This window comes from Saimiri boliviensis, chromosome 16 (genome assembly GCF_048565385.1).
Source record: "Saimiri boliviensis isolate mSaiBol1 chromosome 16, mSaiBol1.pri, whole genome shotgun sequence".
Taxonomy (NCBI): Eukaryota; Metazoa; Chordata; class Mammalia; order Primates; family Cebidae; genus Saimiri; species Saimiri boliviensis.
The window spans coordinates 68,096,936-68,122,342 of NC_133464.1; the positions used below are offsets into that span (position 1 = coordinate 68,096,936).

The following is a 25,407-nucleotide window of genomic DNA, read 5'->3' on the forward strand; positions in this document are numbered from 1 at the left end:
ATTTGGGGTACCTGGAGTTCTACCATTAGATATTCATTCCTTTTGGTCTCAAAGGTCTCTCAGTCTTCAGAGGCCCCTTCTCCTCGAGTAAGTTATAAGTAGCTGGGAGAGGGGCTGCCATGGGCCTCCAGCACCAGGGTGGTCTCTAGATTAATTTCTCAGACACTTTGGTAGAGTGGGAACAAAGTCCTGGAGATGGGGAAGCAAAAAAGAGCTGCATGAGGAGGGCGACCAGGCAAGGGGACAAGGCCAAGATGCATCCCACAGACACTGTGTGGCGGCCAGCCTGCCTGGGCTGTAGAAGGGGTGGGAAGTTCCTCATTCATTCGGTGGACATGGACCAAGCCCCTGCTACGTACCAGGCACCATGTTTGCTGCTGCAGATGTGATGGCAAGCCACAAGCTTCCTGTCATTGTGGGGCTTATGATCCAGGTACAGGAGGGTAGGGAGACATTAACCAAAACATCACACTACTGGACCCGCCATTGCAAACCACGATGGTGCAGTGAGTGCGCTGAAGCAAGGTTCTACGAGAATGCAGCACCAGCAAACCCATCTAGACGGATCTGGAAGACTGAGAAAGTGATGCTTGAGCTGATCCTAAAGAAGCAGAATTAACTAGAAAGACAGAACAGAGTGGACATTCCAGGCAGAGGGAACTGGGTGTGCAAAGGCCCTGCAATGGATCCACCTAACGCTGCCCTTGTGGGTAGTCATAATCCTTAACCTTCAGTAAACCCTGAATTTGAAGGAAAATGTTCCTTTCTAAAAATGTACTTCCCTTTCCCTTTCCCTTCGACTCACCCCAGCAGTTGATACCAAGCCATGCAGAGAAGGTGAGTTGTACAGGAGAAAGCCTTAAAAAAAAAAACTTGCAGACAGCAGCTATGACAGCCGTTTCCTGTTTGGTGTCTATCATCGCAAACCTTCTTTGTCAAATAAATTAACATAGGAAAACATTTTGGAGAAGGGTGTGGAAGAAACACATACTGAAAAACCAAGAAAAATTCCATCTATTTTTCAGAGAAGAGCTGCAAGTCTGAGGACAGGGACAGAGCCCACCCACTGTAGGAACCGAACAGACCTCGGGTTGTTTAGTCCCATTAATTTGGAGGAATCTGAGGCCTAGAGAGGGGAAGGGATTCCCGTTCACCGCAGGGCTGGGGCCTGCACCCGGCCTCCTGGCCCTTTGTCCCATGCTTTTTCTCTGCCTCACTCCTTTGGTAGCATTAGACCAGATCTGCCACTTTCTTCTATCAGACAAGGAACAATGGGGCTAGAACTGCCCTCTGTAACCACTGTAGGCAAAGCTTAATTTTACCCTGGGCACAGGAGCCCCATGTCCTTGTGGTATGAAAAGGAGGAGGAGGAGTGCCAGACACTTTTCCTTTTCTATATTTGATCTCTGCAATGACTCTAGGAGACAGTGACTCACACTCACACTTTACAAATGAGGAAACAGAGCCTCTGAGAGGTTAAAGAGTTTGCTCAAGCTCACCCAGCTACTACATGGCAGAGCTGGGATTTGAACATGTCTAGCCTGAAAACTCATACTTTCTCCTCCTTTCCTCAGCCCATACCCAGGGGCATGTTCCCATGGAGAAGTCTTTTCAGGAGTCCCAACCTTGACTCATTGCTAATGGGCTGCCCATCACCCCTGACTGCCCCTCAGTTCAGACGTGCCCTTTCACATGTAGAACGTGCAATGCTGCCCGCCTGTATCATCATTCCCAAAGGAAAAGGTAATCATTGGTTCTTCTGCTTCACTCTGGAGGCTGGCTGATGTATAACTATTTGGGCTGACACTAGAGCCTCTTACTCTTGGGTGTGTGCAGTATTTGTCATTTTGTTTTGCTCTAGCTATTCCTCCCAGAAGTTAGAACAGAGAATTTTCAAACTCAAAAACATGCCAGCTTTGCATGCACAATATTCTACCAGCTTTGCACATACAATATCCAGTCTCGTTCTGTTCCAGAAAGACCCACTAGCTGACACTCTCCAGATAATAATCAGGCAGTTTGCAAGGCCATGGTCTCAGCACTCAGATCTTGGAGGAAGGGGAGTGCAACAGACCCCACTGGAGTGAGGTTATCTATAAGAACATCTCCCGAGGCATGTTCCAAACAACACTAATGACACTGTGGACTATTGGTAGCTTTTTCATCAACAAGCAAAACCAAAACCAAAAACAGACCAGATCTCTTAGCTGCAGGATTTCTCAAAGCCTTCAATATGCTGTGGCAGAGATACCTAGCTGTTCTCCAATAGTCATTCTCTTCCTCTTTCTTTAATAATGAAACTCTTACATTTTAGCTGAACATCTATCTTCCTGTTAGAGACTTTTTTCTGACCTCCCTTTCAGCTTGAGAATGAGTAAGATCTGAACAAGGGGATGTGAGCAGAAGTGATGTGTCTCTTCTAGTCTCGTTTAAAGAAATAAACCTGTGTTTGACTTGCCATTTCTCCTTTCTAGGAGCTGGGTTGTAAACGTGATGACAAGATCAGGAGCAGCCATTTTGGGCCAGAAAGCCACCCACTCGGCCCTGTAATGATCGTCTCTGGATTGTTAGAAAAAAACTTCCATCTTCTTTGAACCACTATATCTTGAGGTCTTTGATCCGGAACTTAGACTGGCCCCTAAGTAACGTATGCACTAATATACATCATGAGTCTCTAAGGGGAGCATATAGCAGGCAGCATTTCTCAAGCACATATGACCTTAGCAGCAATTTTTGAAAAGCAAGTTAGGACTGTGTTTCTTGAAATATACCCTGGGAGACTCTGAAAATATTTTTTCCAACATTCCCAGCACCCTAAACCGCGACCGAGTCCACAGCCCACTTGTTCCTAAGTCATTATCCAAATAAGCTTATGGAGTACAAACTACCCTCCTACACACAGACACACACACACACACACACACACACACACACATACACACACACTTACATAAAGGGATCCATTTCTTTTCCCAAAACCACTGACCTTGTCTTCACAACAGGCTACAAAGCTTCACACCCTATACTTCTGACCTGGGGAGTCCCGATCCCGGGAGCTCATAAAGAAACAGTAGCCAAACACAGTTAGATCTTCCGTTCCAGAAGAGACTCATAATAAAAATTACAGTGAAAATTAACAGCTGCTAGTGCCATGATGAAAAAGAAAGTGTCCGAAGCAGATATAAGTTCCCAAGCATGAATAAGAACCAGATCCAGGGAATGGAAAAATTAAGTTTCAAAAACAAGTCAAGAGCTTATTTGATTAACAAAGAAATTGCCACAACTAACATATTTTATGGTAAAAGTCTGAAAGCTTTTCCTCTAAGATCAGGAGCAGAATGAGGATGTCATCTCACTACTTCTTTTCAATACCGTACTGGAAGTTCTAACCAGGTTAAGAAGAGAAGAGAAATCAATAAAGGCTTTCAGATTGTAAAGGAAGAAGTAAAATTATTTCTATCCACAAATAATATGTGTATAGAGTCCACACACCCACCCTCACAAAAATAAAACCTATTAGAATTAATAAATATGTACAACAAGAGCATAGAATACAAGATCAGTATACAAAAATCAATGGTGTGACTATATGTTAGCAACGAAAAATCTGAAAATAAAGTCAAGAAAACAGTTCCATTTAAAATACCATCAAAAAATGAATAAATTTAACAAACGATATGTAAAATAAAACTACAAAACACAGTTGAAAAAAAGTTAAAAGACCAAAATTAATTGAAAGACCTAAATGAATTGCAAGGGAGACTTAATATTGTTAAGATGGCAATACTCACAACACTGATCTATAAATTCAATGCAATCTCTGTGAAAATTGTGTCTACCTTTTTTGCAGAAATAAATAAACTGATACCAAAATTAATATGGAGGCCAGGTATGATGACTCACACCTTTAATCCCAACACTTTGGTAGGCCAAGGCAAGAGGGTCACTCAAGGCCAGGAGTTTGAAACCAGCCTGGGCAACAAAGCAAGACCCCCATCTCTACAAAAATCAAATAGAATAAATAAGTTAAATAAAATCTATATGGAAATGCAGGGACCCAGAACAGCCAAAATAATCTTGCAAAAGAAGAATAAAGTTGAAAGACTCACACTTCCAATTTCAACCTTGCTACAAAGCTATGGAAATCAAGACTGGGTCTATGTATAGATGTATAGATCAATAGAATAGAATTAAGCATTCATAAATAAACCTGTGAATAGTCAATTGATTTTCAACAAGAGGACCAACACACTTCAGTGGGAAAATTGTCTTTTTAATAAATAGTTCTATGGTAACTGGATATTCACTTGCAAAAGAACCAAGTTAGACCTCATCTCATTCCATATATAAAAATTGACACAAAGTGCATCAGTGACCTAATATAAAAGCTAAAACTGTGAAACTCATAAAACATAGGAGTAACTCTTTGTGACACTGAATCAGGTAACAGTTTCTTAGATATGATATCAAAAGCACAAGCAATAAAATTTAAAAAAAATGAGACTTCATCAAAATTTAAAACTATCGTGTTTCAAAGAACAAAAAAGTGATGACAACCAACAAAATGTGAGAAAATATTTGCAAATTATGTATCTGCTAAGAAACTTGTATCCAGAATACATTGTAAACTCCTACGACTTAGCCAGTAACAGTGGCTCATGCCTGTAATACCAGCACTTTGAGAGGCCGAGGCAGGTGGATTGCTTGAGCCCGGGAGTTAGACACCAGCCTGGGCAACATGGCAAAATTTTGTCTGTACAAAAAAATACAAAAATGAGGCAGGTATGGTGCCATACCTGTAGTTCCAGCTACTCAGAAGGCTGAAGTGGGAGGATCACTGGAGTCTAGGAGGCTGAGGCTGCAGTGAGCCGTAATGGCACTACTGAACTCCAACCTGGACAACAGAGTGAGACCCTGTCTCAAAACAAAAAAAGAAAAGAAAAGAAAACTCCTATAACTAAACATTAAAAAGACAACCTAGGGAGAGGTGAAGCAAGATGAAATGGAGCCGGGCGCGGTGGCTCAAGCCTGTAACCCCAGCACTTTGGGAGGCTGAGGCGGGTGGATCACGAGGTCAAGAGATCGAGACCATCCTGGTCAACATGGTGAAACCCCGTCTCTACTAAAAATACAAAAAATTAGCTGGGCATGGTGGCGTGTGCCTGTAATCCCAGCTACTCAGGAGGCTGAGGCAGGAGAATTGCCTGAACCCAGGAGGCGGAGGTTGCGGTGAGCCGAGATAGCGCCATTGCACTCCAGCCTGGGTAACAAGAGCGAAACTCCGTCTCAAATTAAAAAAAAAAAAAAAAGATGGAATGGAAAGCTCCACAGCTTGTCACCCCACACAAGGACACCAATTTAACAACGATCTACACAAAGAAAAGCACCCAAAAATCAGGTACTCAAAAATCAAGTGAGCACTCACAGTACCTGGTTTTAACTTTATATCACTGAGCGAGGCACTGAAACCAGCAATTGCGAGGCATTGACTTCAGGGCTACCCTTGTTATAACAGAAAGCAAAACCAGACCAAAGTAAGCTGATGCCTGCCCACAGAGGGAACGTTGAAACCCTAGACAGAGGGGAATCTCTGATCCCAGCAGTCTGAACCTGAGTTCCCTCAAGCCTCATCACCCTGGACTAAAGTACTCTGGAGCCCCAGGTACACTTGAAAGGCTGTCTAGGCCTTAAGGATTGCAACACCTAGGCTACTCCTAGGGATAAACTGGGCCCAGAGACAGTGGACTAGGGGGAACATGTGACCTACTGAGACACCAGCTGGAGTGTCTAAGGGAGTGCTGGCATCATCCCCACACACACACCCCAGGTTGCATAGCTCATGGCTCCAAAAGTGACCCCTTCCTTTTGCTTGAGGAGAGGAGATGGAAGAGTTGGGAGGACTTTGTCATTCATCTTGGATACCAGCTCAGCCACAGCAGGGTAGGGCACCAGTCAGAGTTCCCCGTTCCAGACCCTTACCCCTGGATATTTCTAGCCACACCCTGAGCCACAAGGGAACCTGCTGCCTTAAAGGAAAGGACCCAGTCCTAGCAAGATTCATCACCTGTTAGCTGAAGAGTCCTTAGGTCCTGAATAACCAGCAGTGATACCCAGGTACAAGGTCGAAGGCCTTGGGTGAGACACTGAGTCTTGGATTCAGGTGACACTCAGCACTTTCCCAGCTCCGGTGGCTATGGGGCAAGATTCCTGCTTGACAAAAGTGGAGGAAAAAGTAAAGGGCACTTTGTCTTGCAACTTAGATACCAGCTCACCAGCAGCGGGATGAAGAACAGGCAGGCTCTTGGGATCCCTGATTCCAGGACTTGGCTATTGCACTGGCATTTCTGGGCGTGTCCTGGGCTAGAGGGGAGTCCACTCCCCTGAAAGTTGAGTCCCAGGCCATGCAGCATTCACCAAAAATAAAAAATTGAGATATAACATCAACCATCTTCTCTGACCACTATGAAATAAAACTAGAAATTAATAATAAGAGAATTTTGAAAGCTATACAAATACAAGGAAATTAAACAATACGTCATGAATGACCAGTAGGCCAATGAAGAAACTAAGAAGAAAATTGAAAAATTTCTTGAAACAAATGATAATGGAAACATAACATACCAAAACCTATGGGATACAGCAAAAGCAATACTAAGAGGGAAATACAGCTCTAAGTCCCTACATCAAAAAAGAGGAAAAACCAAATAAATAACCTAACAATGCATCTTCTTTTTTTTTTTTTTTTGAGTTGGAGTTTTGCTCTTGTGGCCCCCAGACTGGAGTGCAATGGCATGATCTCAGCTCACTGAAAACTCCACCTCCCAATTTTCAAGAGATTCTCCGGCCTCAGTCTCCTGAGTAGCTGGGATTATAGGTATTCACCACCATGTTCGGCTGATTTTTTGTATTTTTAGTAGAGATTGGGTTTCACCATGTTGACCAGGCTGTTCTTGAACTCCTGACCTTGGGTGATCCACCTGCCTTGGGCTCCCAAAGTGCTGGGATTACAAGTATGAGCCGCCACACCCAGCCACAATTCATCTTAAAGAACAAAAAAAGCAAAAACAACCCAAACCCAAAATTAGTAGAAGAAAAGAAATAAATAAAAACCAGAGCAGAAATAAATGAAATCGAAATGAAGAAAACAATACAAAAGATCAATGAAATGACAAGTTGTTTTTTTGAAAACTTAAAATAGACAAGCCTTTAGCTAGAGTAACTAATTAAAAAAGAGAGAAGAGCCAAGTAAATAAAATCAGAGAATGAAAAAGGCGACATTACAAATGATACTGCAGAAATTCAAAGGATCATTAGTGGCTCCTATGAGCAACTATATACCAATAAATTGGAAAATCTAGAAGAAATGGACAAATTCCTAGACAGAGACAGCCTACCAAGATTGAACCACAAAGAAATTTAAAATATGAACAGACCAATAACAAGTAACAAGATCAAAGCTATAAAAAAAAAAAAAGTCTCTCAGTAAAGCCCAGAACCCAATGGCTTCACTGCTGAACTCTACCAAACATTTTAAGAAGAACTAGTACTGCTCCTCGTGCAATGTTGGGTCCCCCTGCCCTGGCCAAGGCCATGCTCAGGGTCCAGCCGGAGACCCAAGCCAAGGTCTGGCCTTAGAGGAATCCAAGTCAGGCCCTACATAACCCTAAGGGAACTGTTCTCAAATGAAGTGGGCTTAAAGCCAGGTTTCTGAAGGGATGCCTGTGTCCCACAAGTGGATGTGTTTCATGAAGACCCCTGTACCAAGACAGAGAACCTGCTCAGGAGCTATTTCCCCAAGCAGATTTCTGAGCTGGATGCATTTTTAAAGGAGCCAGCTCTCATGAAGGCAACCTGAGCAATCTGAAGTCCCCATTGGACATCCCAGTGCCTGATCCAGTCAAGGAAAAAGAGAAAGAGGAGCAGAAGAAATAGCAGGAAAAGGAAGACAAGGATGACAAGAAGAAAGGGGAAGTTGAAGACAAAGGTCCTCCTTGTGGTCCAGTGAACTGCAATGAAGAGATCACAGTCCTTCTGCAGTGCTTGAAGCCTGAGATCAAGGATGGCACTGAGCAGCTCAACCTGGTCACCACCTGGTTGTAACTGCAGATACCTCAGATTGAGGATGGAAACAATTTTGGAGTGGCTGTCCAGGAGAAGGTGTTTGAGCCGATGACCAGCTTCCACACTCAAATCTCCATTTCTCTGAGCACGGTGATGCAGTGACTGAAGCAGCCAAGCAGCCCCATGTGAGTGATTATTGGCAGCAGGTGCAAGAGCTGGATGAAGCAGAGTACCAGGACATCCAGCTGATGGTCATGGAGATCCACAGAGCTTATGCTGTGCTGTATGACATCATCCTGAAAAACTTAGATAAGCTCAGGAAGCCCAGGGGAGAAACAAAGGGAATGACCTATTGAGAGCCCTCTTTCCCATTCTGTGATGGGCACAGCAGAGACCTTCCTGCTTTTTCACTGGGGGCTGCAGACTTTCCCCAAATGCTTTTCCAAACAGCTTTGGAAAACAGTTTGACAGTTTCTCAAAAAGTTAAACAGAGTTAACATATGACCCAGGAATTCCACCCCTAGTTATATACTCAAGAGAAATGAAAACATATGTCCACACAAAACCTAACACATGAATATTCATAACAACATTATTCATTAGCTAAAAAGTGAAAACAACCCAAATGTTCCTCAGCCAGTGAGCGGATAAACAAATTGTGGCATATCCACACAGTGGAATATAATTTAGCCATGAAAAGGAATGAAGTACTGATTCATGCTGCATATAGATGAACTTTGAAAATACTAGATAAGTGAAAGAAGCCAGACATGATCACCTATTCCATTTATATGAAAGATCTAGAATAAACGAGTCCATAGAGACAGGAATTAGATAGATAGTGGTGATGACTGCGGTATCTGTGAATATGCTAAAAACCGCTGAATTGGGTGCTACAGTATGTGAACTGGATCTCAATTTTCAAAAAAAGAAATAAAGAAAAAGATCTGAGTTCAACCCAAAAGCTTTTCCAAAAGCTTGAGGAAAAGGAAAAAGTTTAAAAAGTGTAATTTAGTTTCCCAATCCCCTAAAAAACAGATTAAAATAGTAATTAGCTTTTGAGGAAACAAGTAAGAGTATAAGTAGTTCTGTTTGGATTCATGTCATTTAGGAATACAGGGATTCAAGCTTTAAAATAACTTTATTCCAATCATGAAAGTTATGCCCGGTCATTTTAGAGGAGGTTTTAAAGACAGAAGAACATAGACAAGAAAATTATGAGCTTTTTTATTTTGATGCCTCTCTCCAGTCCCCACAAAGGCAAGTGGGAGAAGGGGTCATTGACTTCTATGTCCAAAGCCCACCTGTGGAAGGCCTCGCACCTGAGGTTGGCTGGACATTCCATCAAGACCAGCATCAGCAATCTTCCTCCACACACGGAGCTTAGAAAAGCACCATCGTGTTCAAGTCTTCCGGCGATCTCAACTTTCCCTCGTATTTAAGTCCTGGATTGTAAGAACAACTGGTATTTCCCTTAATTCAAAGAAAGAATCCATGGTACCTTTAACGGTGCCAAAATATGAGAAGGAGGGCAGAGACAGAATAGAAACCTAACTTCCAACAAAATCACAATCCTCAAATTAAAATTTCCCAGCAGCCATCTGCCAGAGCACTGAATGGGCTCAAAGGAACACTAAGTTGACTGTCTTCTTGCGTAGTACAATCAGACACACCCAGGGGCCTTGCTAAGGAATCAAGAGGCATGTTACTCCCAGTAGAATATTATTTGAATGGAAATATATTTTAAAAAATAAAAAAAAGAAAAGGAAGCAGACTCCAGTTCAAATTTTATTTGTATACAAAAATATATTATAATGGGAAAGCTTACTGCTATTTCCAACTATACATAATTAATTACAAATATTTTCATAAAAGCACTTTAAATTACAGGAAAGCTATGTTTTAAAAGAAAATACAATATTAGCATGGATCATCTGTTCTAATACACTGCAAGCAGGTAAACAAAGTCAGCTTCACTGTCTAAATTGCCCAAAGATGGGATGAAGGGCTGATTTTAAGGTGAGCCTGAGAGTGACCTGATGGAAGGCTGAGCGCACGTCTCTGTCCTCTCTGGCAGCAGATTCTAGTAGGTGATTTTAGCAGGTCCTGGGGGCTTTCTGAAGCTTCTCCCTTATGATGAAAGGACCCAAAACTACTTCTTATTTCACATACCTGTAAATGAGAGATAGGTAAGGTTATCCAAGCAAAGGCTCACAATCCCTATGCTTTACCACATCACACTGTCTCAAACATGCATCAAAGCACCAAACTCAATGCCAGACTTCCCACGTGATGAGTGTCTGTTTAACTGGAATGACTGGGCAACCCACTGCAATTTCCATGAGGCCGACAGGCTTGTTACATGGGTCTAATACAAATTATGCTTCAATTATAATAATCTCTGTCAAAACAGGCCCTGGCCTTCTGATGTAGGCTGGTGCAGTACGTAAGGAAAGAGGCAATTAAAACCTTCAAGCAAATAGAGATGATACAAGGACTTTCTATCTGATGTTTAGGTTTGTCTGCAAGAGTGTTAAGAACATAGTTATTTTTAAATAACCAGCTTTGGATTTAATTTTTCAGGGTTTACCAGCTCTTTAGCAAAGAATAGCATAAAATGCTTGTCATAGAAAATCAACCCTTCCACTGGAAAATTAAGGGGCTGGGACAAAATTCTCCCAGCCCATTCTGTGACTAAACAAGACCCCTCATAGTAGAGTTGCTGAGCCTTCTATCCCAGAAGCTGGAGTTGGCCCTCCTGGCTCTCGTAATCTTATCTTTTGGAAATAGAGTGTGTATACAGATTATGAGGGTCACTTCTTCCGGATCCCTCCAGTGCAGTTACAATTTGATGTCTTCAGTTCTCAACATTTTTGGTCACACAAAAAGGGTAACGATTGGTGTAATTCCCAGACAGGAGACTTCCAAGTATGCATACCTAATCTAGGTCATTCAGTCACTAGAGTGGGTCTCTCGTGAAAAGTCCCCCAAGGCCAATTCTTTCTTTTGGCACCCAACCCTTAAAGTTAGATTTCACCCAGACCCTGGCTCTAACCTGGGGAAATGACTCTGGCCCATGGGATGGAGCCCTTCTGGCTTGTTGGGGTAATGCCCTTGTGGTTAATCAGTTCATTTCTTCCCTGAAAAGCCTGACAGGTCGTCATGATGGTAAGGCTTCAGTCCTGCTCTCTCTCCGTTTCTCAAACAAAAACGCCGTTGTTTGCTGGTTACCTGTTCTCACCGTTTGGAAATGCACATGGTCTACTTTAACACCAGCTTATCCTGGAATTTCATTCCTAGCCACTAGGGTCCTGTTTCTAAACCCAAAGAAGCCTTAGGATGAAACTTTCTGCCCCCAGGCAAGTTGGTTAACATTATAACACCTTATGAGAAGTATCTGTTAGTTGTTTTGTTTTGTTTTGTTTTAAATATCAGACATGTACTTACTTGCTAATGTTCTGTCAAGATCAGCAATAAAGTCTTCTAACTCTTTCGTGTCTCCTAATTTGGCTGTGAAACAGGAGAAAGAGAGAGTTCAGTTTCCCTAATAAAGACAGCTGATGACTCCATACTGAATTTTCCAGGCTGTTGGAACTTCCAGGTTGATAAAATGGATTATTTCCATTTTACATCTACCTCCTCATCTTCTGAGACCTTATTGAAGAGTATCCTGAGCCAACCCTAAGTGTGTGGTCCAGCGTTTAGATACAGTAAACTCAGACACTGATTCTGAAGATGAGCCTCAGTGTTTTTTTTATTTTTTAGTTCATCACCACCCTCTCTCACCATCCCGTCCGACTTCTCCCTCGCCTGGAAGAGGAATCTTCCTTCACTGTCTTAAATGTTTGCGGAAGAGTGAGGGGCAGGAAGTGAAGATGTAAAGCTTGGTTTTGTGTAGAATATGAATTACTAGTCAAACACTTGGGGAAGCACAGCGCCGTGCAGAGTGGACACCTAGATTGCGTCGTTGCTGCTGCTCTAGCCTGCTGATGCATTCTTGCTCGTGCTGTCTCCCTAGGGCAGCCCTCAGAGTCCCCCAGTACGAAATGAATGAAGAGTTCACTCTTTCTTATCCAAATGGTACAGGGAAGGTGCCATGAGGCTTCTGGGTTCAGGACAGCCTTGTCCCACTAGGGGCTTTTTTTCCCTTTTTAATTCTTACCTCTTGAGGAGGTAGGAATCAGGTAACAAATCTGAGCACGTTTTAAGCCACTTTCTAGACTGCTCTGTCTCTGAATTCAGTGGATCCATTACAGACTGAGGACTGGATAGTGGCAGAATTCCCAGTGGGTGCTAATGTTGCTGTGTTGAGAAGGGAATTTTAAAATGCCCCTTGAAAAAAGAGCGAAGTCCTGTCTTATGGCCAAAGTGAAAGGAGTGATGGAATTGTCATTTCTTTTTAACTACATTCCATTTTTATTTCATTCTGCAACTATTTTCAGCAAGTATAACTTTTCTTAAGGAAAAAAACCCCTTTTGTTTTCAAAAGGGCACTTGTCCAATGTAACAGAACATTCAGCTCTCTAGCTGGAGACATTTTACCAGTTCCAAAAAATAAGAAACTGCTCATGCATCTTTAAAGATGTTTTAGGTCTATTAATACCACAGTAGAGGCAGAATGGAGCTGCTATTTTAAATCATGTTAGATCATCGCTTATCTCATAATGACAAACCCATTTAATCGCTAAATTGATGATCTGAAAGCACTGGCTAAATAATTAATGCAATAAAAAGAATCCTGCTCTCTGCAAAGGCAAACTGCTGAGTTTTACATTCTAGAACCAACGAGTCTGGGAGGAGACTCTTAAGAAACACTGTCATTTGCACAGTCTTGATTACATCACATGATAGAGAACAGTCTAGAGTCTCCAAGTTTTCTTTCTCCCTTGACTTCAGGTTTTCTGCCCCAAATTATCTGATTTCATGTTCACACTGATCAAAAAACTGAGAAACAAACAATTCTACTTTATACTCGAAGTATTAAGAGTTTAAAGTATTACCTGTTTGTTTTGTACAGTGGAGAAAGATTGCTTAGGGATAAAGGGAGAGAGAAGAGACTGAGAAGGGGAGAGGAGTAAAAAAGCAAAAACCTCAAATTCCAACTAATGAGCTTACCTTTCTGAGGAGTGACAGTGGGAGAGAGAAGAGCTGGGGTAGAGTCCGTTGGAGAATTCAGTTTTTCATCACTGAAGCTGAAGCTGTTCCTGTAAAGTGAATCTGCACCTTTCGGAAAGGAAAATACACTCATTAAAAATAGCACTCATGAGACTACAGACATCACTTTATAGTCTACTGATAACCAACAATTTGTCTTCAAAATAAGCCAAAGCTGCAAATCTATAGTAAAGAAAACAGCCGGGTGCGGTGGGTCACGACTGCAATCTCAGCCGAAGTAGGTGAATCACCAGAGGTCAGGAGTTCAAGACCAGCCTGGCCAACATGGTGAAACCCCATCTCTACTAAAAATACAAAGATTAGCCGGGTATGGTGGCGTGCACCTGTAGCCCCAGCTACATGGGAGGCTGAGGCAGGAGAATTGCTTGAACCTGGGAGGAAGAGGTTGCAGGGAGCTGAAATCACACCACTGCACTCCAGCCTGGAGATACAGCGAGACTCCGTCTCAAACAAAAGGAAAAGAAAACAGGTTGATTTCCAGATATTACGTTTATGGCCCAAAATGATTTGAGACAGGGAAGACAGAAAGAGACAGAGAAAGTGTGTGTATGTGTGTGTGTGTGTATGTGTATGTGTGTGTCCAATCAAGTACACCAAAGGCCCTTACTTCCCTAAAACAGGAAGCGGGTGATAGGATAATCATGACTATCATGACCAGTGCTTGGTCGATGGTGGCGGGGAGGGGTTGGGATTTTAGGCAAAAGGAATCATCACATGTGAAATGTCTCCCTTCTGCCCTCTGAGCCTCCTAAAATATAAACATCAGGTATCCCATGACTTAATCCTCTTTCCCTGCTCAAGAGAAACCTTTGCTCTCTTGCTATCCTGTAATTTACTAATTTTCTCTTTTACTTAAGAGAGGTTTTCCTAAGAGTCTGCACTCTTCAGATAAGCCAGAAGGTCAAAGATAAAGACATCTTCTCCTAGAAGTTCATCTATTACACAATTGGAGTGACTTCATGGCTCCCTCTATTCTCATACCTCCAAAGACTTGAGTGACAGCAAGATGAGGCCCCAGAAGTTCAAGGCTGACCCGGGAGTCAAGGGGACCACCCAGTAAACTACTAAGTACTCGGGTGCCTTTGAATAAGGTGGCCTCTCTGGGCCTAGCTTACTTATCAATAGAATGAGAAGATGGACTAAATATCCTTAAAGGCACTTCCAGCTCTAAAATTCTGAGATTCTCTAAGTCCTGCTACGGGGAAGGAAACCAACCCACGGCTGGCCCAGCTGTGTGGCTGTGACTCAGAAAGGGGCTGCTGGCTGAGCAGCACTGACTCAAAGGGCACAAAGGCAGGGCAGGCAGCAGAAGCAGGATGTGGCCCCTGAGGTCACAGGGAACAGCCTTCCTGGTTCAAACGAAACACAAAGCCAGCCACAGCTGGAGCAGAGAAGTGGCTCTTCAGGTGCAAGAGAGCAGCCGAATGATAGGGACCTGACCAAGTCTCCCGCCTCCTCGGGATTCTTCCACTTTAAGCCAATTACCTCCAGCTCTGGGGGAGGCAAAAACATCTCTCTTTGGTCCCATTAACTGAGAAGGAATTTGCCTAAGTGACAAAAGATAGGCCCAGTCCTAAAAAAAATCAGGGTTTTTGGAAGAAGAGGTTTCTGGTCCCAGGGAAACTTGGCTTTATCCCTAACAGGCTGCCACAACTTCTCTGGTGCCCCACCTGGCTCCCTTTCTCCCCACCCTCTCCTGCCCAGGGGCCCACCTGCCCCCTTTTCTTTTTTGTGGATACCACAATCTTGTCCACTTTTCCAAACATGCCCAGAAGACCCTTGAGAGAAATCCTCAGAATCTTTACTTCCTGCAGAGTTCCAGCCCAGCTCACCTAAACGACCACCATCACTGGTTTTGAGGATGAACACAGACTGAGATCCAAAACCCTTGACCTGATACCTACATTTCCACAAAAGTACATTCCTCAGAGTGCTGGTCCTCCAAGGGCTGTCTGAGCAAGCACACCTGAGAAACACCAGCCAACGCTTGGTGATTCCCATGGCATATGCCCACTTCCAACATCCCAAGAAGACTTGTGCTTAAACAAAACCAGTCCAGCCCCACTTCTCCAGTGTACCTGACCACAGGACACTTTTTTTGTGGCATTCCTGCTGCTATTTCTCAGGACCCCTGGACTCTGTGGAACCCTTCCCGGGAAACCCTCCTGCTGGCTCCCTCCACCAAGCCCACCTCCAAAGGAGCTCTCCAGATTCCCCCAAGGGAAGGCCTTTCCCAACCCCAACCCACTGCACACCTGCAAGGGAGCCTTACTGTTGTCCATGCAGTCACCAGGAGACTCGCCACCAATACAGCCTGAGAAACTCATAGAGAGAAGGCAAGATTTAGGGGCAAGAAAACCACAAAGCGTCCTGGGGTGGCAGGCCTCGTGCCTAGACTCCAAGCCAGAAAACAGGAGGCCCGTGGCACATTGTCTGTGCTATGAAGGATACCTGAGAGCTTCAGGCCCAGCCCTGGCCCAGAGGCAGGCTGGCTGATCCAGATCACAGGGACCGCACCTCCGCTGTCTATCTCCCACAAGCAGCTGGACTGGGAGAGCAACTTTCCAGCCACTGCTCACTCCACCCACCCGGCATGCACCACAGGCCCTTCCCTGACTTTGAACTTCAGCTCCCTTCTGCTCCAGCTCCCCAGCAAGTTTCCATTCACGCACACTCCTCTGCAGGGGGAGAAGCACACCACAGTTGGTTCACCTCACAGGCAAGGGGGCCAAACACTGCCGAATGCTGGGGAAAGGAACAGTAGAGATATGGAAAGGCCGTTGCAAAAGAGGATGGCAGCGGGGGAAAAGGAAATTCAGCGAAGATTCGGGAAAAGCCCAGGGTAACTCATGAGGCCTGGAGAGAATCCGTAGAGAATGAGCCTCAGATCTAGAATATTGCCAGCGCTGTCCTCTGATCCTTTAGGTTCACAGGCTAAACGCCTTCTTGATGTGAGTGTTTTTCCCAAACTGAGAAAATATACAGACAAACTGACAGCCACTCCCACAGTGAGGGAGGGAGAGGAGGAAAAATACCAGTTACGATATCTATTTATACAGAAACACATGCACACGGAGGCACAGCAGCACCGCTATGCTCACTTCCTCCGCCCGCCCCACCCCGCCCACCACACACACACACACACACACACACACACACACACACACATTAGCTCACACCCTGGCTTGTTGCCACACCGTGACTTCACTCTCTTTCCATGAGGTGTACAGCCCCATTTCTCCAGCCCCATTCTGGGGGCTGTCCCCAGTCTGGGACAGACCCAACTCCAAGTTCTGAAATGTTCAACCTTCAACCATCAGGAGGAAACAAATGCCACATCCTTGAGCCAAACCTGCTGCAGCCGCGGCGCACCCTGTGATGATATCTACACGACATGTATGGCACAGAGGAAAAGAGAGCCCTCAGGGCCCCAGAGCTACACCGCTGGCGAGTGGGCATCTAGTGTCTATGCCACTGTCGAGTGGGCGTCTAGAGGCCACATGAAAACTGCATGACCCCGTACAAGTCACTCTGTTTCTTCCTTGGCAGGAGAAGAACAATAACCAGGCGCTCTGTGTATAATGCCTGCGGTTTTAATGCTTTAATTCTAAAGTTCCTGGCAAGATGAAGAATAGAGCTCCTGAAACAGAAAAGGTAACCACAGAGAATAAACAGAATCAAGATTCTCCCTCTTCTTGAGAGACAGCAGCAAAATTCTTAAGAGAACTTCCTCTTCAGTGGTATCCTAGAACAAATCTCCCAAGAACAAACCCTCAGCATAGAGGTACTCCAAGCTCTAGACATCTCTTCATCCTCAACCAAAAAAAAATTCTTTCCATGGAGTTTTATTAAGAACATACAATGGACAAAATCTCACGCAAGGTGCTGAGACAGATTTCTAGGTAGGCAAGGCCTGACTTTCTGTTCTTTTCCCTCCCCTGGAACTCTATTCCTTGCAAAAAATAATGGCCAGTTAGTCTGATAAAATTACGGCAATGTGTTGCTGACTGATCACATACTAATAATTTATTATGGCCCCACCTGGATGTCAGGTGCTGCTATTAATAGGGACCTAGAACAGTGATGATTTGGGGAACCCTGGCAGGTAGTAGGGCTGGATATTTGAGGGCCCTACAACATCGGCTTGATTAAGCTCTAAAGCACCATCTCACATGTATCTCAAATTCCCATTAGAAACATCCCTGGAAAGACTACTTAGTGCACTGAAGCCATGAACCTCAAATTCTGGGACCACGTTTTCTAAGGCATCATCAAAAGAAATAAAAGCATATGAAATATACAATTAACAGAGTTTGAGAAACTCTGCTGCAAAACAGAGTCTTATTTAAAAGGTAGGTGTGTTTTTTTTTAGCTTGGGGAGTTGGGAGAAAGGTAATTTAGGGTTAGGCCATGTAAACGTGCAGCTCCAGAGGGAAGTAAAACCACAGACAGCAAACCTTGCCCAGAGCTCCTATAAATATAGAACCATCCCACACTTTTAAAGCAAGCAAACTATAGTCATTAACTGAGAAAAAGAAAGCTCTGGGCCTGTTTCCCTTTTGCCACAGGGAATGGCTGGGGGTGTGGGTTGAATTCTCCTCCCCCAAATCTGAATTCCGAGAGCCTCGCCAAAGTGGGGCGGAATAAGAGCTTCTTACCTCACCTTCTCCACCATTGTCCTGGCTCCCCTTCTGGGACCACCCTGTCCCTCTACATGCCTTGCGAGGCATTACAAGACTTGTCACCCTGCAGAATTGCTAATACAGTACCAGGGAACCTTGAGGGCTCCTCACTGGCCTTATCCTCTCATGGCTTAAACAAGTTCAGGTTCTAGCCTTGGTGGCTTCTGAGCCACATAAGCCATCTGCCATGCTGGTCCCCCCGGACCCATAAGGTCCCCTCTCCCAGGGCCAGACCAGAATAGTCTAGGCAAAGATATGCAGATGTACTACGTCTTGCTGATGCTAAAGAAGCCAGTTCTTTCCTTAAATGGTCTTACAATATCATAATAATGGCAGCACACACAGTAGAATTCAGGCCTTTTCTATTGAGCAGCAAAACATATCCCCCTTCACAGGAAAAATTATGTGAAACCCCAATACCTTAAAGATATAAGTGCATACCATCTTTTGAAGTTTAAGTTAATATCATGAACTTCTTATAGAGTCAACACACTGGTTAAAACTCAAAACATAATGAGTTAAAATTTACTTTAACTCATTTGAGAAATCACAGTGTACCTTTTACAGTTTTAAAAATACTTAAAAGAAGATATATTTCTAAAAATAAATTTGAATCAAAGGTAGTCAACTTCTAAAGCACCTCTGAGGATGAAGTTGGAGAAACACTACCCTAACTCTTCATAGCATTGCCCTTTTACCGCTGAAGCTAAAATTACTCCCACCAAAGTGCCTGATGTTTTTACATGTTGGAATCAAGTCTAAAGGAAAGGAACAACTCTATTTTGATCAACTACATTTGAATTCCACCCCACCCCCACCCCCATGTGAAGTTATTCTGCAATTGATATTTTGGTCCTCTTCAGGTCTTAAGAGGCCTCCTTGAAAGTGGGAACAGGAAGGAGTATTTCCTTATGAAATATCCGTTCTTCTCTCCTATGTAAGTAACTTGTTTCTTTGGGTACAAGGAATGGCTATTTTTTGCCTTTAGGTGCAAGCAACCTAAATTTTTTTTTTAAATGAGAACAAAGAAGTATTCTCTTCAAAGAACAGCATTACTGTTTTAATCTTCCTTGTGAGGTTGGTGCACCTTCAGACAGAGCTGTAAAAGCTAGAGCAAAAACTAAAGGTAACGCTGGTTTGCAGCTTCATCCAAACTATTTTCATGCGAGACACTGGCTCCAATGTATCTGTGTGGTATAGCACAGCATGTACGTTTTAATGATATTTTGAAAGCACTCAACAGAGCAAATATTTTCTTTATAATAGCACTATTAAATACATCCTTTCAATTTTACAGCTAGAGAAACTAAAACCCACTCATCACCCAGGGCCTTGACAAGGCTCAGCCTAGGATCCACTGGCCCTGCCAGATGACCACCGCCTCAGAGAGACACCTTCACAAACAGCCATCATTGACAAACAGGCATGTGATCTGCAGTCTATTCGTGAAGACATGGTTTCCATTCTAGCTAATAAATCATCATCACAGCAAGGGTTTCGTAACAGTAAGCAGGTGTTATTATCATTGTCCTGGTGTGTCTCCCTCTTGATGTAAATTTCAGTAGGATCTACCTCTCTTAAGTGTTCTCTTCCACAAAAAAGCATTAAACAGACAAATGAGCATAACAAATGTCTGTACTCAATTCTTGGCAGCAAGTAAGATACACATATTATGCTTCCTTTAAGAAATTACTATTTAGATACACACAGCTTCTGCCAAGAATATTTAACTACACGTTTAAAGCAAAGACAAATGTCACCTGAGCCTGCTTTATATTCTTCCCATCACTTCTCTAACCACCAAACAAGAATTAGTAACAACAAAAGCAGAATACAAAATAGATGCATATAACCTAAGCAAAACTACAAACTCTTCTCTTTTATTCTAAGCAAAACTACAAACTCCCAAATGTCTTCCCCGAAAATGTTAAGAATGTGTTTTGATGCCTTCTCTTTAAGGCATCTGAAAACAGATCCTGAAGGTGAAATCCCACCCAGTGGAAGTTGCAATCATCCATGAACGGGTGAACGGGTGAGCTCAGACCTATTCTAGGGGAGTGAGACTGTGACTTAGAAAGGAGCTGTGTTTGCCACAGAGCAGCGATGACACACTGTCCCAGCTTTCTTTTCCATGGAAGAATCTGTATTTGATGAATAACTTGCTCCATGCCCAGTAGAAGGAAACATATTTCAGTTGGGCCTTAGGAATTGAGATGAATTTCAAAAATGTTAACACTTCCCTTCGAAATTGAAAATGAACCTGTTTGTTGGGAAAGAAAAGTCCAAAAAATTCTAAGTGGAAAAGTAACAGTACTTTCTTCCATCCCCTTTCACCTCAAAAGCTGCAGCTTGATCTAACCCTCTGGAGGTGCTGCCAAGAAAACTCAAGCTGGAAGTCAGCTTTCTGAGTCAAACCCTGACCAGGGTGGTGAGCAAGCACATTTATCCCTTTGCAGAAGGGCAGCTCATGTTCAAATCTAGCCCTGACTCTTAGCCCAGGAACACGGAGGAGCTCCAGGTTTCAAAACAAGAGAATCACAAGCAAAGACCATTACTTTCACCTCCCAAGTCAAGAGCAGCAAAAGGAGTGACATTCATGCTTGTAACCCATCTAGGGATTAAAGACTGAAGAATAACACAGAAGAGTTTAAAACTGGCTTTGCATTTTGAAAAACAATAAGTAATTCTGGATTTGAAACCAACAACCATGTAATACTAAAAAGGCACCTAATTTTTGCTGTTTGACATTTAAACAGGTACCTGTAATCCTACCAGGACATGTGAGTTCCTGGAAAAAGCTCTTTTTTGTTATTGTTTTGTTTGTTTGTTTGTTTTTGACAAGGTTGTTCAGGACAAAGAGACCCTGGGGTGGTCTCCATTGTGAGAAAGGTCACCAGGCAGCACCTTCACACCCATGTGCTCTCTGGCTCCCCCTGTAGCCTGGTGGAGGACCTGGCTGAAAAATACTTGAACTCAGCACTGCCAAAGATTTTCACAACTGCATGCAATGGAGCAACAAGTCTCAAAGCTCAGGACCAAAGGAAAGTGCAAGAGGTTATTTCATAAATCCCAAGAACAGCAGTTTGGACTTATGAAACCTTTCCTGGTTTCATGAATATTTCCGTTCTGCACCCTCCCATGTCCCCACTGAGCCCCTTCATCCCACTGACACTTGTTCCACATCTGCAAAATTACAGCTGAGAGGGGAGAGGCACGGAAAGAAGAGGAGGGAAAATGTGGAAAGGCCTGGTGCCGGACCAGGGAGCCCTGTCTGGCTGTCAGGACAAGCTGCTTAAACCCGCCTGCCTGGTGACACACCTGCGGGCGGCAGGTGGACCAACCTGCTCTCGAGCGACCTTTCCCATGTTCACCGTCAGGGGCCCCGCCAACCCTCGGCCTACTGCGTTGAGCTTCAGGACTTGGTGTCTGGACACCATCCCTCAGTTTACAGATAAGAAAACTGAGGCCGCAGCCTTCGCGGGCCAGGTCCTGGGAGCTGGGAGATCCCGGCGCCATCCTAGCGGGGGCCACACTTACTCTCCGAGTCGCTGAAGCCGCTGCTGTCGCTGACGCTGGCGCTACTGCGCCGCTTCATGCGCTCCAGGTGCTCCTCATAGTGGAAGTGGCGCTCGTGGAAGGGCGACGCGAAGTCCGCCAGCACTGCATCAAACTCGCACAGCGCGTCCGACAGGTCCTCCGCGGCCGCAGAGTCCAAGGCCGGGGCTGCGGGCAGGGCCGGGGGCTCAGTGCACCGAAGAGGGTCAGGGGGTGGGGGTGGCGGCGGGACCCGTCCCGGGGCCAGGAGTGGCCGCCGCGGTTCCCAAGGATTACTGACACGCACTGCGCTTCTGCCAACTGACAGCCACGCAGTCGCTGTTACCTTGTAATCTTCTCCACCACCCCCGAAGCGCGTTCCATTCATTACCAAGTCCGTTTTACAGACAAGAAAACGGAGCCTCCGCCAGGCCCAGAGTCACCCAGCGATCCGGCTAGGCCAGATTCCTCCCCAGGTGCTGCCAGGTACCTGTCCCCACGCTCGGTCCAATCCCGGGCGCGCGCGGAGCTAGTCGGCGGGAAGGTGGGACATGGGGTCCAGCCCGGGCAGGGAGGCTGCAGCCGCCCGCACGGAGCGACCGGGGACAGGGTCCCCCCGGGGAGGATGGAAAGGTCAGGGGTGTGAAGGGACGACACGGGGCACCTCCTTTCTCTCCCGTCATCTGCAGAGCCGAGACTTTAAGGGGACCCCGGACCCCGCACTCACCTGCAGCCGCGGAGGCAGCGGAGCTGCCCTGCGCCGCAGGCGGCTTCATAAGGCGGCTCAGCGGTGCCCGGCGCGCGAGGCCTTGGGTCTTGAGAGGTGGCGGCCGGGGCTACTCCGGGGCTCGCTGTCCCGCGCACTCCCGCCCGGCCAGTCCCTTGTCGCTGCGCTCCCACTGCGCCGCTCTCTGCACGGTCCGCGCCCTCCCCCTCGCCCGCTCAGGCTCTGCGGTCTTATAGCAGCCGGCGGCAGGGGCGGGGCGGGGCCAAGGAGCCGGAGCGCTGGGTCTGTCCCCGCCGCCCTCCGGGGACGCCTCTGCCCTCAGGCACCGCCCTCGCCACGCGCACGCCTGGGAACCGCAGTGACGAGGAGTCGCTGGAGCCTGGGTTACACCCCCAAATATTTATCCGCCGCTCGCCGCGCGCCCTGACAACCCGGCCCACGCGGTGGTCTCGGCGTCACCAAAGCTGACTGCTGGGCGCGAGCTCCGCTGCTTCCCGCCGTGTGCCCAGCACCTCCGCGAGCCGCAGAGCGCGCAGACGTGGGTATGCAGAGCCTCCCGGGCTGGCGGCGAGGGATGAAGGAGCCCGCGGCCGTGGCCCAGCCGGATGTCGGGGACGCGGAGGTCACCTCCGCATTGTTCCAGGGGGACTTCCGAGATGGTGGGCGGGCGAGTGGAGGAGGTGGCGAGAGGGGCAGGAGTGGAGGGAGTCCTGAACTGTTCCCGCCGCGGAGAGCGGGGGTCTGAACTACGGCCCTGGGCGCTCGCGACAGCCCGACTTTCTCCAGAAGCGATTTATTATGGGAACAAACTGCTGCGTAGACCAGGCGCCTTGCAGTCGGTGGGAACGAGCCACCCTGCCCCGCGGGCTCCGGGGACGAACGCTCTGGCCTGTGCGCTGAGCGAGCACTAGCCGCTCGCCACAGATGGTTAATTAAATACAGTGCAATTCACATGCCACAGAGTGACACACTCAGCCCCTCCATGACACTAGACACGTTTCAGCCTCTCAGCAGCCATCGCCGCAGAAAGTTCTGTCGGGCAACGCTGCGAGGGTTCCTGACCCACAGACTCAGAGGGAAGCAAGCATCTTACACCGCTGGTCGGGGTCCTCCGAGGCGTCGGGACTTGGTGTGCACCATTTCCAACTCCCAGCAGCAGCCATGAGAGGTGGAATTAATGCCCCTTTTTTTTGCAGGCGGGGAAACTGAGGCGCAGAGAGAGTAAGTAGCTGGCCAGTCACTTAGTGGTAGAAAAGCAGGTCTGTGGTTTGAGAACCACTTTCGGCCTCACCACCCCGTCCTTCCTCCACTGGGGGAAGCTCTGACTTCCTGCAGTGTAAGGAAATAGAGCAGAGAGCCTAGGTCCTGGAAGCAACACCACAGGGCATCTGCAGCTTTCATTTTAACTTTTTCTTCCCCTTTTCTTTATCACCTTTTCTTTATCATTCTTTTTCTCTCTCTCTCTAACCCTCCTCTTTGACCTGCCCCTGGCATCCACTGGTGATGCCCTGAGCCAGCAGATCAGCAACCAATCTGGGAGCCGAGGCCATAGGGCTACCTTCAAATGCAGCTCTCCCTCTGTGGCCAGAGCTGGGGTGCAGAGAAGTAGACATCCAACCCCACTCTTGCATGATGGCTCAGGGTCCCTGTCAGCCAAAGAATCAGTCGAGCTGATCTTCGGAGGAGCCTACGAAACATCCCCATCTTTAACAGCCACTGTAATTGACAGAGGGACAAATGAAGAAGCTCTCTACCCAGGAGACATTGGTTGGCTGCTGCCAACTGCACCCCATTGTAAGGGAACCTGCCCACATACTGGGAAGATGGTTGGGCAAGGGGCCCAAACTCAAATGGAGTGTCACCGCCTCTGAGATGAGCATCACTTTAATTCCAGAGAATTAGTGCCGTCTCTCTTTCCTAATTATAAATATATTCTAATATATAGGAAAACATAGAGATTGGGTACCCACCACCAAGAATTAAAATATGTTAACATTTTGTCATTCCTGCTTCTGATATTTTCGAGACGTAAACATACAATAAAGTACACAAATCTTGAGTGTACAGTTCAATAAATTTTTACTTGTGTAAACAACTGTGTAATTACCATTCAGATGAAGATGTAATATATCATCATCACCCCAGAAGGGTTCTTATGCTATTTTCTAATCAGTAGCAACCCATAAGGAACCCTTATTCTGAATCCTGACACTGGGAATTCGTTTTGCCTATTCCAGAGCTCCTTAAAACAAAATTACATTGCATATATTCATTTATGCCTGGCTTATTCTGCTTAACATAATGTCTACGACATTCATCTATGTTATTGCAGCATTAATGCATCCTCCTGAGGGTGGACATTTGAGTTGTTATTTTGCTTTTGTTGTTGTTGCTCCTGTTGTAAATAGTGTTACAATAAATATTCTTGCACCTGTCTTCTCGAGTACATGATTAAGAGCCTCTAACATCTATATCTAGGAGTAGAATAACCACATTGGTTTGATTATCTCTAGTCATTGGCTAGTGTAAACAAAGCTGCTATGAACATCCTTGTACATTTATTTTGGTGCACATGTATACTCACTTCTCTTGGGTTTCCATCTAGGGGTGGAATTTCAGAATCACAGGATAGGCATATGTTTTGCTTTCAAAGATACTGCCAAATAGTTTTCCAAATGGCTTGAATGAATATACGCTCCCACCAACAATGTCTAAGAATTCCAGCTGCTCCATATTTGCGCCAACATATGATATGTTAAACTCATTAATATTAGCCATTCTAGTGGGCGTGTACTGGTATCTTACAAGAGTTTTTCTTCTCCTCCTCCTTCTTCTCTTCCTTCCCTTCCTCCTTGCTGTGGCTTTAATTTACATTTTCCTATTAAGTAATTAAATTAGCCACCTTTTCCCATTCTTCAAATATTTTTGAATAAGAGAAAAGAGCAGTACAGAGGAAGCTGAAACCCCCTTGGTTCTAGTCCAAGTCACCATCCTCCCCAAAGTGACTGTCCCCCCTCACCTCCTCCCCAAAGACAGCCACTACTGTGAGTTTGGTAAATACTCTCCCATCCGTATTTTTATACCTAAACCATATTTATGTTTCTGTAAAAAGCTTACAGTATTTCTTTCTGTGGTTTTTCTAGTTTACATAACTGCTTTCATGCTGCAACATGCTTTGTTTTCATTCAATATTGCTTTTGCACATATTGAGACACACAGAGAACTAGT

The 25,407-nt window shown here is 45.4% G+C and overlaps 1 protein-coding gene and 1 pseudogene across 1 annotated transcript; one reads left to right on the forward strand and one right to left on the reverse strand.

The window, feature by feature from the left end:
• Nucleotides 1-367: 367 nt before the first annotated feature.
• Nucleotides 368-8,417, forward strand: LOC141581533 (proteasome activator complex subunit 1-like; annotated as a pseudogene).
• Nucleotides 8,418-9,836: 1,419 nt separating this feature from the next.
• On the reverse strand, nt 9,837-22,472 carry RGCC (regulator of cell cycle). The gene is made up of 5 exons (XM_003934388.4): nt 22,180-22,472; nt 21,456-21,641; nt 13,177-13,284; nt 11,509-11,571; nt 9,837-10,233 (listed from the first exon to the last, which is right to left on the reverse strand). Exons 1-5 carry the CDS (start codon nt 22,226-22,228, stop codon nt 10,226-10,228), a joined length of 414 nt encoding a protein of 137 aa, XP_003934437.3. The 5' UTR covers nt 22,229-22,472; the 3' UTR covers nt 9,837-10,225.
• Nucleotides 22,473-25,407: the final 2,935 nt, after the last annotated feature.

What these genes read in the sequence shown, in the direction of transcription:
- RGCC (XM_003934388.4), bottom strand. Translation starts at nt 22,228, where the DNA reads ATGAAGCCGCCTGCGGCGCAGGGCAGCTCCGCTGCCTCCGCGGCTGCA. An exon ending in CGCTGCCTCCGCGGCTGCAG is followed by an intron (nt 21,642 to 22,179) that starts GTGAGTGCGGGG and finishes CCCTGCCCGCAG; the next exon opens with CCCCGGCCTTGGACTCTGCG. An exon ending in CACTGTCACTCCTCAGAAAG is followed by an intron (nt 11,572 to 13,176) that starts GTAAGCTCATTA and finishes CCTGTTTCACAG; the next exon opens with CCAAATTAGGAGACACGAAA.